The following is an 18,643-nucleotide window of genomic DNA, read 5'->3' on the forward strand; positions in this document are numbered from 1 at the left end:
ATGTATAGTGGGTATATAGTGTATATTATGTACAGTGTGAGTATAGTGTATATTACGTACAGTGTGTATATAGTGTATACTATGTACAGTGTGTGTATATAGTGTATATTATGTACAGTGTGAGCATACAGTGTGTATTATGTATAGTGGGTATATAGTGTATATTATGTACAGTGTGTATATTATGTACAGTGAGTATATAGTGTTTTATGTATAGTGTGTATATTATGTACAGTGAGTATATAGTGTATTATGTATAGTGTATATTATGTATAGTGTGTATATAGTGTATATTATGTATAGTGGGTATATAGTGTATATTATGTATAGTGGGTGTATATTATGTACAGTGTGTATATAGTGTATATTATGTATAGTGGGTGTATATTATGTACAGTGTGAGTATATTATGTATAGTGTGTATAGTGTATATTATCTACAGTGTGAGTATATTATGTATAGTGTGTATAGTGTATATTATGTACAGTGTGAGTATATAGTGTATATTATGTATAGTGTGTATATTATGTATAGTGTGTATATAGTGTATATTATGTACAGTGTGTGTATATAGTGTATTATGTATAGTGTATATTATGTACAGTGTGTATATATAGTGTATATTATGTACAGTGTGTGTATATAGTATATTATGTACAGTGAGTATATAGTGTATATTATGTACAGTGTGCGTATATAGTGTATATTATTTACAGTGAGTATAAGTGTATATTATGTACAGTGAGTATATAGTGTATATTATGTTCAGTGTGTATAAGTGTATATTATGTACAGTGAGTATATAGTGTATATTATGTTCAGTGTGCGTATATAGTGTATATTATGTACAGTGAGTATAAGTGTATATTATGTACAGTGAGTATAAGTGTATATTATGTACAGTGAGTATATAGTGTATATTATGTTCAGTGTGTATATTATGTTCATTGTGTATATAGTGTATTATGTATAGTGAGTATATAGTGTATATTATGTACAGTGTGAGTATATACTGTATATTATGTATAGTGTGTATATAGTGTATATTATGTACAGAGGGTACATAGTGTATATTATGTACAGTGTGCGTATATAGTGTATATTATGTACAGTGAGTATATAGTGTATATTATGTACAGTGAGTATATAGTGTATATTATGTATATTATGTACAGTGTAGTATATAGTGTATATTATGTACAGTGTTAGTATATAGTGTATTATGTATAGTGTGTATATAGTTTATTATGTATAGTGTGTGTATATAGTGTATTATGTATAGTGTGAATATATAGTGTATATTATGTACAGTGTGAGTATATAGTGTATATTATGTAAAGTGTGTATATAGTGTATATTATGTACAGTGTTAGTATATAGTGTATATTATGTACAGTGAGTATATATTGTATTATGTATAGTGTGTGTATATAGTGCATTATGTATAGTGTGCGTATATAGTGTATATTATGTACAGTGTGAGTATATAGTGTATATTATGTACAGTGTGTATATAGTGTATATTATGTACAGTGTGTATATAGTGTATATTATGTACAGTGTGTATATAGTGTATATTATGTACAGTGTGAGTATATAGTGTATTTTATGTACAGTGTGAGTATATAGTGTATTATGTACAGTGTGAGTATATAGTGTATTATGTACAGTGTGAGTATATAGTGTATTATGTATAGTATGTATATAGTGTATTATGTATAGTATGTATATAGTGTATATTATGTATAGTGTGTGTATATAGTGTATATTATGTACAGTGTGAGTATATAGTGTATTATGTACAGTGAGTATATAGTGTATTATGTACAGTGAGTATATAGTGTATTATGTATAGTATGTATATAGTGTATTATGTATAGTATGTATATAGTGTATATTATGTATAGTGTGTGTATATAGTGTATATTATGTACAGTGTGTATATTATGTACAGTGTGAGTATATAGTGTATTATGTATAGTATGTATATAGTGTATATTATGTATAGTGTGTGTATATATAGTGTATATTATGTACAGTGTGTATATAGTGTATATTATGTACAGTGTGTGTATATAGTGCATATAGTATAGTGTGTTGCTGAGCTGGTGCCTTATAGCATTAGAGCAAGGCTTTACTTGTGCATATTACTCACAAGCACTAGTAGAATAAAAAAAAATCAGTGTATTCTATCACTGCAGTAACATGTCCCTTTAAATAATTCAACAAAAGACAGACTGCCTATTGCGTCTCAGCTAGCATCACCTGGGCAAGAGCTTACCTGATAGATGGACGCTGCAGCCTGCCCTGTCCAGCGGTAGCGCTCACGAGAGATCTGCATGTGAGTCTTGATGACATCAGCAGGTTGGGTGGCAACAGATGCCATGATGCCCCCCATAATGCCACAGCCAAAGTTAAGGAGAGGAGAAAGAGCTGGATCAACTTTCTCTAAAGGATCAGAAGGAAAACAATGAAAATACAAGCTAGATAAGAATCCTCCGAGGTGCTCACCTGTCATATCTGTATATAAAGGTCCCCCCAGACTCACCTGTCACATCTGTATCGCCCGTTGTATCTCAATATAAAGGTCTACCCTCTCCCGGGCTCGCCCGTCGTATCTCAATATAAAAGGTCTATCCTCTCCCGGGCTCACCCGTCGTATCTCAATATAAAGGTCTACCCTCTCCTGGGCTCACCTGTCCTATCTCTATATAAAGGTCTACCCTCTCCTGAGCTCACCTGTTGTATCTCAATATAAAGGTGGTCTACTCTCCCCCCGGCACACCTGTCATATCTTAATATAAAAGGTCCACTTTCTCTCAGGCTCAACAAGTGGTATCTCAATATAAAAGGTCTACCCTCTCCCAGGGCTAACTCCGTCACTCACTCTAGGGAACATACCTGCGCACGCTACATACTGCTCTTACCGTGGGGTGCCAGCTTCTTGGCCTGACTATAAAACATAAGGTAGATCCCAGAGAAAGGGGCATCGCGCAGGAGAGTGGCAGTGAGGCCACTAAAGAGGGCACGAGGACCTTCCGTTATGTAGATGTTTCTCATGGCTCCAAACACACTCCTGTAGCCGTATGTGCCGCTCTGTGCATAGGGTGCAAGATCACGTTAGTATTAGGAACTGCCACATACAGACATTACTGACGGTGTCACAAATACTCACTTCGTAACGAGCCTTAATAACTGTGAATGGTAGCATGCAGACGCCCGCCACTGTCCTGGACCCCGCACCCAACATCACAGACTCAAGAGGTGAGGGCTCCCGCTCTGAAAACAAGCGCTGCTTTGCTGCATACAGGGTGCTGAAGTACAGGCCGACTCCGGGGATACAACGTAGAAAAGACTGTGACAAAAGGAGCAAATATTTAGTACAAAACACAGGGTGCTAGTGAGAATATTTATCAGATACTTAGGTATAGGACTATAATGCATATAATAAATAAATTTAGTTTGAGATGAATCTGAATAAAGCAAACAAAACATGTGGCAGTTCTTTTCATGGATCAAAACACAGTAGAGGTATCACGCAGCAGTTAAAAAAAAGACAGTAGAGGTATCCAGCAGCAGCAGATAAACCACAGTACAGGTATCCAGCAGCAGCAGATAAAACACAGTACAAGTATCCAGCAGCAGATAAACCACAGTACAGGTATCCAGCAGCAGCAGATAAAACACAGTACAAGTATCCAGCAGCAGCAGATAAAACACGGTACAGGTAACCAGCAGCAGCAGATAAAACACAGTACAAGTATCCAGCAGCAGATAAAACATAATTTATGCTTACCTGATAAATTCCTTTCTTCTGTTGTGTGATCAGTCCACGGGTCATCATTACTTCTGGGATATAACTCCTCCCCAACAGGAAATGCAAGAGGATTCACCCAGCAGAGCTGCATATAGCTCCTCCCCTCTACGTCAGTCCCAGTCATTCGACCAAGAATCAACGAGAAAGGAGTAACCAAGGGTGAAGTGGTGACTGGAGTATAATTTAAAAGATATTTACCTGCCTTAAAACAGGGCGGGGCCGTGGACTGATCACACAACAGAAGAAAGGAATTTATCAGGTAAGCATAAATTATGTTTTCTTCTGTTATGTGTGATCAGTCCACGGGTCATCATTACTTCTGGGATACCAATACCAAAGCAAAAGTACACGGATGACGGGAGGGATAGGCAGGCTCATTATATAGAAGGAACCACTGCCTGAAGAACCTTTCTCCCAAAAATAGCCTCCGAAGAAGCAAAAGTGTCAAATTTGTAAAATTTGGAAAAAGTATGAAGCGAAGACCAAGTTGCAGCCTTGCAAATCTGTTCAACAGAGGCCTCATTCTTAAAGGCCCAAGTGGAAGCCACAGCTCTAGTGGAGTGAGCTGTAATTCTTTCAGGAGGCTGCTGACCAGCAGTCTCATAGGCTAAACGTATTATGCTACGAAGCCAAAAAGAGAGAGAGGTAGCAGAAGCTTTTTGACCTCTCCTCTGTCCAGAATAAACGACAAACAGGGAAGAAGTTTGGCGAAAATCTTTAGTTGCCTGCAAGTAGAACTTGAGGGCACGAACTACATCCAGATTGTGTAGAAGACGTTCCTTCTTTGAAGAAGGATTTGGACACAAGGATGGAACAACAATCTCTTGATTGATATTCCTGTTAGTGACCACCTTAGGTAAGAACCCAGGTTTAGTACGCAGAACTACCTTGTCTGAGTGAAAAATCAGATAAGGAGAATCACAATGTAAGGCTGATAACTCAGAGACTCTTCGAGCCGAGGAAATAGCCATTAAAAACAGAACTTTCCAAGATAACAATTTTATATCAATGGAATGAAGGGGTTCAAATGGAACACCCTGTAAAACGTTAAGAACTAAGTTTAAACTCCATGGCGGAGCAACAGCTTTAAACACAGGCTTGATCCTAGCTAAAGCCTGACAAAAAGCCTGGACGTCTGGATTTTCTGACAGACGCCTGTGTAACAAGATGGACAGAGCTGAAATCTGTCCCTTTAATGAACTAGCTGATAAACCCTTTTCTAACCCTTCTTGTAGAAAAGACAATATCCTAGAGATCCTAACCTTACTCCAGGAGTAATGTTTGGATTCGCACCAGTATAGGTATTTACGCCATATTTTATGGTAAATCTTTCTGGTAACAGGCTTCCTAGCCTGTATCAGGGTATCAATAACCGACTCAGAAAAACCACGTTTTGATAAAATCAAACGTTCAATTTCCAAGCAGTCAGCTTCAGAGAAGTTAGATTTTGATGTTTGAATGGACCCTGTATCAGAAGGTCCTGTCTTAGAGGTAGAGACCAAGGCGGACAGGAAGACATGTCCACTAGATCTGCATACCAAGTCCTGCGTGGCCATGCAGGCGCTATTAGAATCACTGATGCTCTCTCCTGCTTGATTTTGGCAATCAATCGAGGAAGCAGCGGAAAGGGTGGAAACACATAAGCCATCTCGAAGTTCCAAGGTGCTGTCAAAGCATCTATCAGAACCGCTCCCGGATCCCTGGATCTGGACCCGTAGCGAGGAAGTTTGGCGTTCTGGCGAGACGCCATGAGATCTATCTCTGGTTTGCCCCAACGTCGAAGTATTTGGGCAAAGACCTCCGGATGAAGTTCCCACTCCCCCGGATGAAAAGTCTGGCGACTCAAGAAATCCGCCTCCCAGTTCTCCACTCCCGGGATGTGGATTGCTGACAGGTGGCAAGAGTGAGACTCTGCCCAGCGAATTATCTTTGATACTTCCACCATTGCTAGGGAGCTTCTTGTCCCTCCCTGATGGTTGATGTAAGCTACAGTCGTGATGTTGTCCGACTGAAACCTGATGAACCCCCGAGTTGTTAATTGGGGCCAAGCTAGAAGGGCATTGAGAACTGCCCTCAATTCCAGAATGTTTATTGGAAGGAGACTCTCCTCCTGATTCCATAGTCCCTGAGCCTTCAGAGAATTCCAGACAGCGCCCCAACCTAGTAGGCTGGCGTCTGTTGTTACAATTGTCCAGTCTGGCCTGCTGAATGGCATCCCCCTGGACAGGTGTGGCCGATGAAGCCACCATAGAAGAGAATTTCTGGTCTCTTGATTCAGATTCAGAGTAGGGGACAAATCTGAGTAATCCCCATTCCACTGACTTAGCATGCATTACTGACGGGTGTTGAATGGAATGAAGGACACGGCATGCATTTTGAAGCTTTGTTAACCTGTCCTCTGTCAGGTAAATCTTCATTTCTACAGAATCTATAAGAGTCCCCAAGAATGGAACTCTTGTGAGAGGAAAAAGAGAACTCTTCTTTTCGTTCACTTTCCATCCATGCGACCTTAGAAATGCCAGAACTAACTCTGTATGAGACTTGGCAGTTTGAAAGCTTGAAGCTTGTATTAGAATGTCGTCTAGGTATGGAGCTACCGAAATCCCTCGCGGTCTTAGTACCGCCAGAAGGGCACCCAGAACCTTTGTGAAGATTCTTGGAGCCGTAGCCAATCCGAATGGAAGAGCTACAAACTGGTAGTGTCTGTCTAAGAAGGCAAACCTTAGATACCGGTGATGATCTTTGTGGATCGGTATGTGAAGGTAAGCATCCTTTAAATCCACTGTGGTCATGTACTGACCCTCTTGGATCATGGGTAAGATTGTCCGAATAGTTTCCATTTTGAACGATGGAACTCTTAGGAATTTGTTTAGAATCTTTAAATCTAAGATTGGCCTGAAAGTTCCCTCTTTTTTGGGAACCACAAACAGGTTTGAGTAGAACCCTTGTCCTTGTTCCGACCGCGGAACCGGATGGATCACTCCCATTATTAACAGATCTTGTACGCAGCGTAGAAACGCTTCTTTCTTTATCTGGTTTATTGACAACCTTGACAGATGAAATCTCCCTCTTGGGGGAGATAATTTGAAGTCTAGAAGGTATCCCTGAGATATGATCTCTAGTGCCCAGGGATCCTGAACATCTCTTGCCCAGGCCTGGGCGAAGAGAGAGAGTCTGCCCCCCACTAGATCCGGTCCCGGATCGGGGGCTCTCGGTTCATGCTGTCTTTGGGGCAGCAGCAGGTTTCCTGGCCTGCTTGCTCTTGTTCCAGGACTGGTTAGGCTTCCAGCCTTGCCTGTAACGAGCAACAGCTCCTTCCTGTTTTTGAAGTTCCGAAAGGGACGAAAATTAGACTGTCTAGCCTTAGCTTTGGCTTTGTCTTGAGGTAGGGCGTGGCCCTTACCTCCTGTAATGTCAGCGATAATCTCTTTCAAACCGGGCCCAAATAAAGACTGCCCCTTGAAAGGTATATTAAGTAATTTGGACTTAGAAGTAACATCGGCTGACCAGGATTTTAGCCACAGCGCCCTACGTGCCTGTATGGCGAATCCTGAGTTCTTAGCCGTAAGTTTGGTTAAATGTACTACGGCCTCCGAAATGAAGGAATTAGCTAGTTTAAGGACTCTAAGCCTGTCCGTAATGTCGTCTAGCGTAGATGAACTAAGGTTCTCTTCAAGCGACTCAATCCAAAATGCTGCCGCAGCCGTAATCGGCGCGATACATGCAAGGGGTTGTAATATAAAACCTTGTTGAACAAACATTTTCTTAAGGTAACCCTCTAATTTTTTATCCATTGGATCTGAGAAAGCACAGCTATCCTCCACCGGGATAGTGGTACGCTTAGCTAAAGTAGAAACTGCTCCCTCCACCTTGGGGACCGTTTGCCATAAGTCCCGAGTGGTGGCGTCTATTGGAAACATCTTTCTAAATATTGGAGGGGGTGAGAACGGCACACCGGGTCTATCCCACTCCTTAGTAACAATTTCAGTTAGTCTCTTAGGTATAGGAAAAACGTCAGTACTCGCCGGTACCGCAAAGTATTTATCCAACCTACACAGTTTCTCTGGTATTGCAACGGTGTTACAATCGTTGAGAGCTGCTAAGACCTCCCCTAGTAATACACGGAGGTTCTCCAATTTAAATTTAAAATTTGAAATATCTGAGTCCAATCTGTTTGGATCAGAACCGTCACCCACAGAATGAAGCTCTCCGTCCTCATGCTCTGCGAGCTGTGACGCAGTATCAGACATGGCCCTAGCATTGTCAGCGCACTCTGTTCTCACCCCAGAGTGATCACGCTTGCCTCTTAGTTCTGGTAATTTAGACAAAACTTCAGTCATAACAGTAGCCATATCTTGTAATGTTATCTGTAATGGCCGCCCAGATGTACTAGGCGCCAAAATATCACGCACCTCCCGGGCGGGAGATGCAGGTACTGCCGCGTGAGGCGAGTTAGTCGGCATAACTCTCCCCTCGCTGTTTGGTGAAATTTGTTCACATTGTACAGATTGACTTTTATTTAAAGTAGCATCAATACAGTTAGTACATAAATTTCTATTGGGCTCCACCTTGGCATTGGAACAAATGACACAGATATCTTCCTCTGAGTCAGACATGTTTAACACACTAGCAAAAAACTTACAACTTGGTTATAATCTTTTTTAGCAAAAAACGTACTGTGCCTCAAAGAGGTACTAACGATTAAATGACAGTTGAAATAATGAACTGAAAAACAGTTATAGCATCAAACTTTAAAACAACAAAACTTTTAGCAAAGGTTTGTTCCCATTAGTAAAATAACAATAATTAAATTTGACATAAAAAATACAAAGCAACGTTTTTATTCACAGTCACTATAAGAATTCTCACAGCTCTGCTGAGAGAATTTACCTCCCTTCAAAGAAGTTTGAAGACCCCTGAGATCTATCAGAGATGAACCGGATCATGCAGGAAATATAAAAGTAACTGACTGGTATTTTTTGATGCGTAGCAAAGAGCGCCAAAAACGGCCCCTCCCTCTCCCACACAGCAGTGAAGAGAAACGAAACTGTCACAATTAAAGCAAAAAAACTGCCAAGTGGAAAATAATGCCCAAATATTTATTCACACAGTACCTCAGCAATGTAAACGATTCTACATTCCAGCAAAAACGTTTAACATGATAATTAGTTATTAAAAAGGATTAGTGACCTTTAACAGAGTAGTTCCGGTGAAATACCATCCCCAGAATACTGAAGTGTATACATACATGTCATTTTAACGGTATGGCAGGATTTTCTCATCAATTCCATTCAGAAAATAAAAACTGCTACATACCTCAATGCAGATTCATCTGCCCCGCTGTCCCCTGATCTGAAGCCTTTACCTCCCTCAGATGGCCGAGAACAGCAATATGATCTTAACTACTCCGGTTTAAAATCATAGTAAAAAACTCTGACAGATTCTTCCTCAAACTCTGCCAGAGAAGTAATAACACGCTCCGGTGCTATTTTAAAATAACAAACTTTTGATTGAAGTCATAAAAACTAAGTATAATCACCATAGTCCTCTCACACATCCTATCTAGTCGTTGGGTGCAAGAGAATGACTGGGACTGACGTAGAGGGGAGGAGCTATATGCAGCTCTGCTGGGTGAATCCTCTTGCATTTCCTGTTGGGGAGGAGTTATATCCCAGAAGTAATGATGACCCGTGGACTGATCACACATAACAGAAGAAAACACAGTACAGGTATCCAGCAGCAGATAAAACACAGTACATGTATCCAGCAGCAGCAGATAAAACACGGTACATGTATCCAGCAGCAGCAGATAAAACACGGTACATGTATCCAGCAGCAGCAGATAAAACACGGTACATGTATCCAGCAGCAGCAGATAAAACACGGTACATGTATCCAGCAGCAGCAGATAAAACACGGTACATGTATCCAGCAGCAGCAGATAAAACACAGTACATGTATCCAGCAGCAGCAGATAAAACACAGTACAGGTATCCAGCAGCAGATAAAACACAGTACAGGTATCCAGAAGCAGCAGCAGCAGATAAAACACAGTACAGGTATCCAGCAGCAGCAGACAAAAACACAATACAGGTACCCAGCAGTAGCAGCAGATAAAACACAATACAGGTACCCAGCAGCAGCTAAACACAATACAGGTACCCAGCAGCAGCTAAACACAATACAGGTACCCAGCAGCAGCTAAACACAATACAGGTACCCAGCAGCAGCTAAACACAATACAGGTACCCAGCAGCAGCTAAACACAATACAGGTACCCAGCAGCAGCTAAACACAATACAGGTACCCAGCAGCAGCTAAACACAATACAGGTACCCAGCAGCAGCTAAACACAATACAGGTACCCAGCAGCAGCTAAACACAATACAGGTACCCAGCAGCAGCAGCAGCAGCTAAACACAATACAGGTACCCAGCAGCAGCAGCAGCTAAACACAATACAGGTACCCAGCAGCAGCTAAACACAATACAGGTACCCAGCAGCAGCAGCAGCAGCTAAACACAATACAGGTACCCAGCAGCAGCAGCAGCAGCTAAACACAATACAGGTACCCAGCAGCAGCAGCAGCAGCTAAACACAATACAGGTACCCAGCAGCAGCAGCAGCAGCTAAACACAATACAGGTACCCAGCAGCAGCAGCAGCTAAACACAATACAGGTACCCAGCAGCAGCAGCAGCTAAACACAATACAGGTACCCAGCAGCAGCAGCAGCTAAACACAATACAGGTACCCAGCAGCAGCAGCAGCTAAACACAATACAGGTACCCAGCAGCAGCAGCAGCTAAACACAATACAGGTACCCAGCAGCAGCAGCAGCAAAACACAATACAGGTACCCAGCAGCAGCAGCAGCTAAACACAATACAGGTACCCAGCAGCAGCAGCAGCTAAACACAATACAGGTACCCAGCAGCAGCAGCAGCTAAACACAATACAGGTACCCAGCAGCAGCAGCAGCTAAACACAATACAGGTACCCAGCAGCAGCAGCAGCTAAACACAATACAGGTACCCAGCAGCAGCAGCAGCTAAACACAATACAGGTACCCAGCAGCAGCAGCAGCAGCTAAACACAATACAGGTACCCAGCAGCAGCAGCAGCTAAACACAATACAGGTACCCAGCAGCAGCAGCTAAACACAATACAGGTACCCAGCAGCAGCAGCTAAACACAATACAGGTACCCAGCAGCAGCAGCAGCAGCAGCAGCTAAACACAATACAGGTACCCAGCAGCAGCAGCAGCTAAACACAATACAGGTACCCAGCAGCAGCAGCAGCTAAACACAATACAGGTACCCAGCAGCAGCAGCAGCAGCTAAACACAATACAGGTACCCAGCAGCAGCAGCAGCAGCAGCAGCTAAACACAATACAGGTACCCAGCAGCAGCAGCAGCAGCAGCAGCTAAACACAATACAGGTACCCAGCAGCAGCAGCAGCTAAACACAATACAGGTACCCAGCAGCAGCAGCAGCTAAACACAATACAGGTACCCAGCAGCAGCAGCAGCTAAACACGATACAGGTACCCAGCAGCAGCAGCAGCAGCAGCTAAACACAATACAGGTACCCAGCAGCAGCAGCAGCTAAACACAATACAGGTACCCAGCAGCAGCAGCAGCAGCTAAACACAATACAGGTACCCAGCAGCAGCAGCAGCAGCAGCTAAACACAATACAGGTACCCAGCAGCAGCAGCAGCAGCAGCTAAACACAATACAGGTACCCAGCAGCAGCAGCAGCAGCAGCAGCTAAACACAATACAGGTACCCAGCAGCAGCAGCAGCAGCAGCTAAACACAATACAGGTACCCAGCAGCAGCAGCAGCAGCAGCAGCTAAACACAATACAGGTACCCAGCAGCAGCAGCAGCAGCTAAACACAATACAGGTACCCAGCAGCAGCAGCAGCAGCTAAACACAATACAGGTACCCAGCAGCAGCAGCAGCAGCAGCTAAACACAATACAGGTACCCAGCAGCAGCAGCAGCTAAACACAATACAGGTACCCAGCAGCAGCAGCAGCTAAACACAATACAGGTACCCAGCAGCAGCTAAACACAATACAGGTACCCAGCAGCAGCAGCAGCAGCAGCTAAACACAATACAGGTACCCAGCAGCAGCAGCAGCAGCTAAACACAATACAGGTACCCAGCAGCAGCAGCAGCAGCAGCTAAACACAATACAGGTACCCAGCAGCAGCAGCTAAACACAATACAGGTACCCAGCAGCAGCAGCTAAACACAATACAGGTACCCAGCAGCAGCAGCAGCAGCAGCTAAACACAATACAGGTACCCAGCAGCAGCAGCAGCAGCTAAACACAATACAGGTACCCAGCAGCAGCAGCAGCTAAACACAATACAGGTACGCAGTAGCAGCTAAACACAATACAGGTACCCAGCAACAGCAGCACCAGTTAAACACAATACAGGTACCCAGCAGCAGCATTTAAACACAATACAGGTACCCAGCAGCATTTAAACACAATAAAGGTACCCAGCAGCAGCAGCATTTAAACACAATAAAGGTACCCAGCAGCAGCAGCAGCAGTTAAACACAACACAGGTACCCAGCAGCAGCAGCTAAACACAATACAGGTACCCAGCAGCAGCAGCTAAACACAATACAGGTACCCAGCAGCAGCAGCTAAACACAATACAGGTACCCAGCAGCAGCAGCAGCAGCAGCTAAACACAATACAGGTACCCAGCAGCAGCAGCTAAACACAATACAGGTACCCAGCAGCAGCAGCAGCTAAACACAATACAGGTACCCAGCAGCAGCAGCAGCAGCAGCTAAACACAATACAGGTACCCAGCAGCAGCAGCAGCAGCAGCAGCAGCAGCAGCTAAACACAATACAGGTACCCAGCAGCAGCAGCATTTAAACACAATACAGGTACCCAGCAGCAGCAGCATTTAAACACAATACAGGTACCCAGCTAGCCCAGCAGCAGCTAAACACAATACAGGTACCCAGCAGCAGCAGCAGCAGCTAAACACAATACAGGTACCCAGCAGCAGCAGCAGCAGCTAAACACAATACAGGTACCCAGCAGCAGCAGCAGCAGCTAAACACAATACAGGTACCCAGCAGCAGCAGCAGCAGCTAAACACAATACAGGTACCCAGCAGCAGCAGCAGCTAAACACAATACAGGTACCCAGCAGCAGCAGCAGCTAAACACAATACAGGTACCCAGCAGCAGCAGCAGCAGCAGCAGCTAAACACAATACAGGTACCCAGCAGCAGCAGCAGCTAAACACAATACAGGTACCCAGCAGCAGCAGCAGCAGCAGCTAAACACAATACAGGTACCCAGCAGCAGCAGCATTTAAACACAATACAGGTACCCAGCAGCAGCAGCATTTAAACACAATACAGGTACCCAGCAGCAGCAGCATTTAAACACAATACAGGTACCCAGCAGCAGCAGCATTTAAACACAATACAGGTACCCAGCAGCAGCAGCAGCTAAACACAATACAGGTACCCAGCAGCAGCAGCAGCAGCTAAACACAATACAGGTACCCAGCAGCAGCAGCAGCAGGCAGCAGCTAAACACAATACTGTACAGGTACCCAGTAGCAGCAGCAGTTAAACACAATACAGGTACCCAGTAGCAGCAGCAGTTAAACACAATACAGGTACCCAGCAGCAGCATTTAAACACAATACAGGTACCCAGCAGCAGCATTTAAACACAATACAGGTACCCAGCAGCAGCATTTAAACACAATACAGGTACCCAGCAGCAGCATTTAAACACAATACAGGTACCCAGCAGCAGCATTTAAACACAATACAGGTACCCAGCAGCAGCAGTTAAACACAATACAGGTACCCAGCAGCAGCATTTAAACACAATACAGGTACCCAGCAGCAGCATTTAAACACAATACAGGTACGCAGCAGCAGCAGCTAAACACAATACAGGTATCCAGCAGCAGCTAAACACAATACAGGTGTCCTGCATCAGCTAAACACAATACAGGTATCCAGCAGCAGCTAAACACAATACAGGTATCCAGCAGCAGTTAAACACAATACAGGTAGGCAGCAGCAGCTAAACACAATACAGGTAGGCAGCAGCAGCTAAACACAATACAGGTAGGCAGCAGCAGCAGCTAAACACAATACAGGTGTCCTGCAGCAGCTAAACACAATACAGGTGTCCTTTCTGGTTTACAACAAGCCATATACAGACAGTTATGAGAAAACTCACCGGGGTGACACCTTTCCACAGGCCCAAGAAGTTTTCATTACGAATAACTTTGAAGAACAGGGTGAGCATGCCAGGGCGGCTCCTAAAGGACAAACAAAAACTGTGTGATGTACTAACAAGTACAGCAGTTACTGTCACATCAATACCTGGCACCTACTAACACCTGTCTCAGTCATATTATCCATCCTAACTGCCCCTGAGCATGAACCTTCACCCCTAGGGCCCTGGCACATTAATGTTTGTTTCCCTGACTGCCCCTGGCACATCAACCCCCTGACCCCTGTCGCAATAACCCCCTGATGCAATAACCCCCTGGTCACTGACGCAATAACCCCCCCGGTCCCTGGCACTAAAACACCCCAGGTCCCTGGGACTATAACCCCCCCCCGGTCCCTGGCACTATAACCCCCCCCCCCCCCCGGTCCCTGGCACTATAACCCCCCCTGGTCCCTGGCACTATAACCCCCCCCCCCGTCCCTGGCACTATAACCCCCCCCCCGTCCCTGGCACTATAACCCCCCCCCCGTCCCTGGCACTATAACCCCCCCCGGTCCCTGGCACTACTAACCCCCCCCCCCCGGTCCCTGGCACTATAACCCCCCCCCCCCGGTCCCTGGCACTATAACCCCCCCCCCGGTCCCTGGCACTATAACCCCCCCCCCGGTCCCTGGCACTATAACCCCCCCCCGTCACTATAACCCCCTCCCCCGGTCCCTATAACCCCCACCCCCCCGGTCCCTGGCACTATAACCCCCCCCCGGTCCCTGGCACTATAACACCCCCTGGCCCTATAACACTCCCAGTCCCTGGCACTATAACACCCCCAGTCCCTGGCACTATAACACCCCCTGGCACTACTAACACCCCCCCCCCGTCCTGGCACTATAACACCCCCGGTCCCTGGCACTATAACACCCCCTGGCAGTATAACACCCCCGGCCCCTGGCACTATAACAACCCCTGTCCCTGGCACTATAACACCCCCTGTCCCTGGCACTATAACAACCCCTGTCCCTGGCACTATAACACCCCCTGGCACTATAACAACCCCTGTCCCTGGCACTATAACACCCCCAAGTCAATGGCATTATAACACCCCCGGTCCCTGGCAAATAACACCCCCTGGCACTTTAACACCCCAGGTCCCTGCCACTATAACACCCCCTGGCACTATAACACCCCCAATCCCTAGCACTATAACACCCCCGGTCCCTGGCACTATAACACCCCCGGTCCATGGCACTATAACACCCCCTGGCCCTATCACAATAACAACAAGAGAGCTGACATACCCGGAGGCGGTGGGCTGCGCTGCCTGCAGTAGGGTTTTCACCAGGTCCAGCGGTTGGAAGAGGAGAGTGGAGCAGGTGCCACTGAGGGAGCCGCACAAGAAGGCCTTGAGCACGGGGTGAGCCTGTGACAACGAGGACAGCAGGTCCCACATCCCCTCACCAGCCCGGGGCTGTCACCCGGTGACTGAGGTACCAGAGGGCAGCCTGAGGGAGTGACCAATCACAGCGCAGAACTCGGCAGACAATCCGCTGATAACGCACCAATCGCTGGTTTCTTCTGGTTACGGGAACAACCAATCCGAGACTAAGAATCTCCAGCTAGAGCGCAAGATCATGTGATCGTAACCGGAAAAGGCATAACAACCAACGGGGAGGCTTCGCCGGCCATCTTTAGTTTGGGCAATGTACAACTGGAATTGTAGCCATATACCAGCTCAAACGTCACAGGGCATGATCCCTGACCCTGATACCTGACACCACCAGCCCTTATTCTGGTGTGACCTTGCTACCTGACACCACCATCCTTTATCCTAATGTGACCCTGCTACCTGACATCACCATCCTTTATTCTGGTGCCCTGCTACCTGACACCGCTATCCTTTATTCTGGTCTACCTGACACCACCGTCCTTTATTCTGGTGTGACCCTGCTACCTGACACCACAATCCCTTATTCTGGCATGACCCTGCTACCTGACACCACCATCCCTTATTCTAATGTGACCCAGCTACCTGACACCACCATCTAGGGTTTCCACCTCAGCCATGTTTTCCTGGATACTTATGAGTTACACATGCTGCAGGGTGTGCAGGTAGAAACAGGAATTTCAACCCTGGAAAGCACACAAATAGTGACACTGAACAGCACTATTCATGTTCCTCTCTGCACACACTGCAGCATGTATAACTCATAAGTGTCCAGGAAAACATGGCCGAGGTGGCAACCCTACCACCATCCCTTATTCTGATGTGACCCTGCTACCTGACACCACCATCCCTTATTCTGGTGTGACCCTGCTACCTGACAGTACAATCCCTTATTCTGATGTGACCCTTGTACCTGACACCACCATCCCTTATTCTGGTGTGACCCTTGTACATGACACTGCCATCCCTTATTCTGGTGTGACCCTCCTACCTTACACCACCATCCCTTATTCTGATGTGACCCTGCTACCTGACACCACCATCCCTTATTCTGATGTGACCCTTGTACATGACACCGCCATCCCTTATTCTGATGTGACCCTGCTACCAGACTCCACCATCCCTTATTCTGGTGTGACGCTGCTACAGACATTGCCATCCCTTGTTATGATGTGACACTGCTACCTGACACCACCATCCCTTATTATGGTGTGATCCTGCTACCTGACACCGCCATCCCTTATTCTGATGTGACCCTTGTACCTGACACCACCATCCCTTATTCTGGTGTGACCCTTGTACATGACACTGCCATCCCTTATTCTGGTGTGACCCTCCTACCTTACACCACCATCCCTTATTCTGATGTGACCCTGCTACTTGACACCACCATCCCTTATTATGGTGTGATCCTGCTACCTGACACCGCCATCCCTTATTCTGATGTGACCCTTGTACCTGACACCACCATCCCTTATTCTGGTGTGACCCTTGTACATGACACCGCCATCCCTTATTCTGATGTGACCCTGCTACCAGACTCCACCATCCCTTATTCTGGTGTGACGCTGCTACAGACATTGCCATCCCTTGTTATGATGTGACACTGCTACCTGACACCACCATCCCTTATTATGGTGTGATCCTGCTACCTGACACCACCATCCCTTATTCTGGTGTGATCATGCTAACTGATACCACCATCCCTTATTCTGGTGTGACGCTGCTACAGACATTGCTATCCCTTGTTCTGATGTGACACTGCTACCTGACACCACCATCCCTTATTCTGGTGTGATCCTGCTACCTGACAGCACCATCCTTATTCTGGTGTGATCATGCTAACTGATACCACCATTCCTTATTCTGGTATGACTGTGCTACCTGACAGTACCATCCCTTATTCTGGTGTGATCCTTGTACCTGACACTATCATCACATATTATGATGTGACCCTGCTACCTGACACCACCATCTCTTATTATGGTGTGACCCTGCTACCTGACACCACCTTCTATTATTCTACACTATCCCTTATCTGGTGTGACTCTGCTACCTGACACTACCATCCCTTATTCTGGTGTGATCCTTGTACCTGACACTACCATCCCATATTATGATGTGACCCTGATATCTGACACCACCATTTTATATTCTGGTGTGACTCTGCTACCTGACACTACCATCTCTTATTCTGGTGTGACCCTGCTATCTGACACCACCATCCCTTATTCTGGTGTGACTCTGCTACCGGACAATGCCATCCCTTATTCTGGTGTGACCCCTTGTACCCTGACACCACCATCCCATATTATGATGTGAGCCTGCTACCTGACCACCACCATCCTTTATTCTTGTGTAACTCTGCATACCTGACACCACCGTCCTTATTCTGGTGTGACCCTGCTACTTGACACTGCCACCCCTTTTTCTGGTATGTGACCCTGCTACCTGACACCACCAATCCCATATGATTGAGCCTGCTACCTGACCCCACCATCATTTATTCTGGTGTGACTCTACACCTGACACCACCGTCCCTTATCTGGGTGTGACCCTGCTACCTGACACTGCCATCCCTTATTCTGTGTGACCCTCCTAACCTGACACCGCCATCCCTTTATTCTGATGTGACCCTTGTACCTGACTCCACCATCCCTTATTCTGGTGTGACCCTTGTACATGACACTGCATCCCTTATTCTGGTGTTGACCCCTTGCTACATGACACTGCCATCCCCTTATTCTGGTGTGACCCTCCTACCTTACACCACCATCCCTTATTCTGATGAGACCCCTGCTACCCTGACACCACCATCCCTTATTCTGATGTGACCCTTTGTACATGACACCGCCATCCCTTATTCTGATGTGACCCTGCTACCAGACTCCACCATACCCTTATTCTGGGTTTTGTGACGCTGCTACAGACATTGCCATCCCTTGTTATGATGTGACACTGCTACCTGACACCACCATCCCTTATTATGGTGTGATCCTGCTACCTGACACCGCCATCCCCTTATTCTGATGTGACCCTTGTACCTGACACCCTAACCATCCCTTATTCTGGTGTGACCCCTTGCTTACACTGACAACTGCCATCCCTTATTCTGGTGTGACCCTCCTACCTTACACCACCATC

General features: G+C 45.7%; 1 protein-coding gene across 1 annotated transcript in view; it reads right to left on the bottom strand.

Annotated features, from left to right (window-relative positions):
- The window catches only part of SLC25A38 (solute carrier family 25 member 38), a 40,385-nt gene extending 24,820 nt beyond the window's left edge, over positions 1-15,565 (bottom strand). Inside the window, exons 1-5 of the mRNA XM_053721372.1 lie at positions 15,354-15,565; positions 14,062-14,143; positions 3,176-3,355; positions 2,928-3,096; positions 2,282-2,448 (exon numbers count right to left, since the gene is read on the bottom strand). Coding sequence (XP_053577347.1) covers positions 2,282-2,448; positions 2,928-3,096; positions 3,176-3,355; positions 14,062-14,143; positions 15,354-15,505 — 750 coding nt within the window. The 5' untranslated portion in view covers positions 15,506-15,565. The remainder of the gene's footprint in view (positions 1-2,281; positions 2,449-2,927; positions 3,097-3,175; positions 3,356-14,061; positions 14,144-15,353) is intronic.
- Positions 15,566-18,643: the final 3,078 nt, after the last annotated feature.

This window comes from Bombina bombina, chromosome 7 (genome assembly GCF_027579735.1).
Source record: "Bombina bombina isolate aBomBom1 chromosome 7, aBomBom1.pri, whole genome shotgun sequence".
In the NCBI taxonomy this organism is placed as follows: domain Eukaryota; kingdom Metazoa; phylum Chordata; class Amphibia; order Anura; family Bombinatoridae; genus Bombina; species Bombina bombina.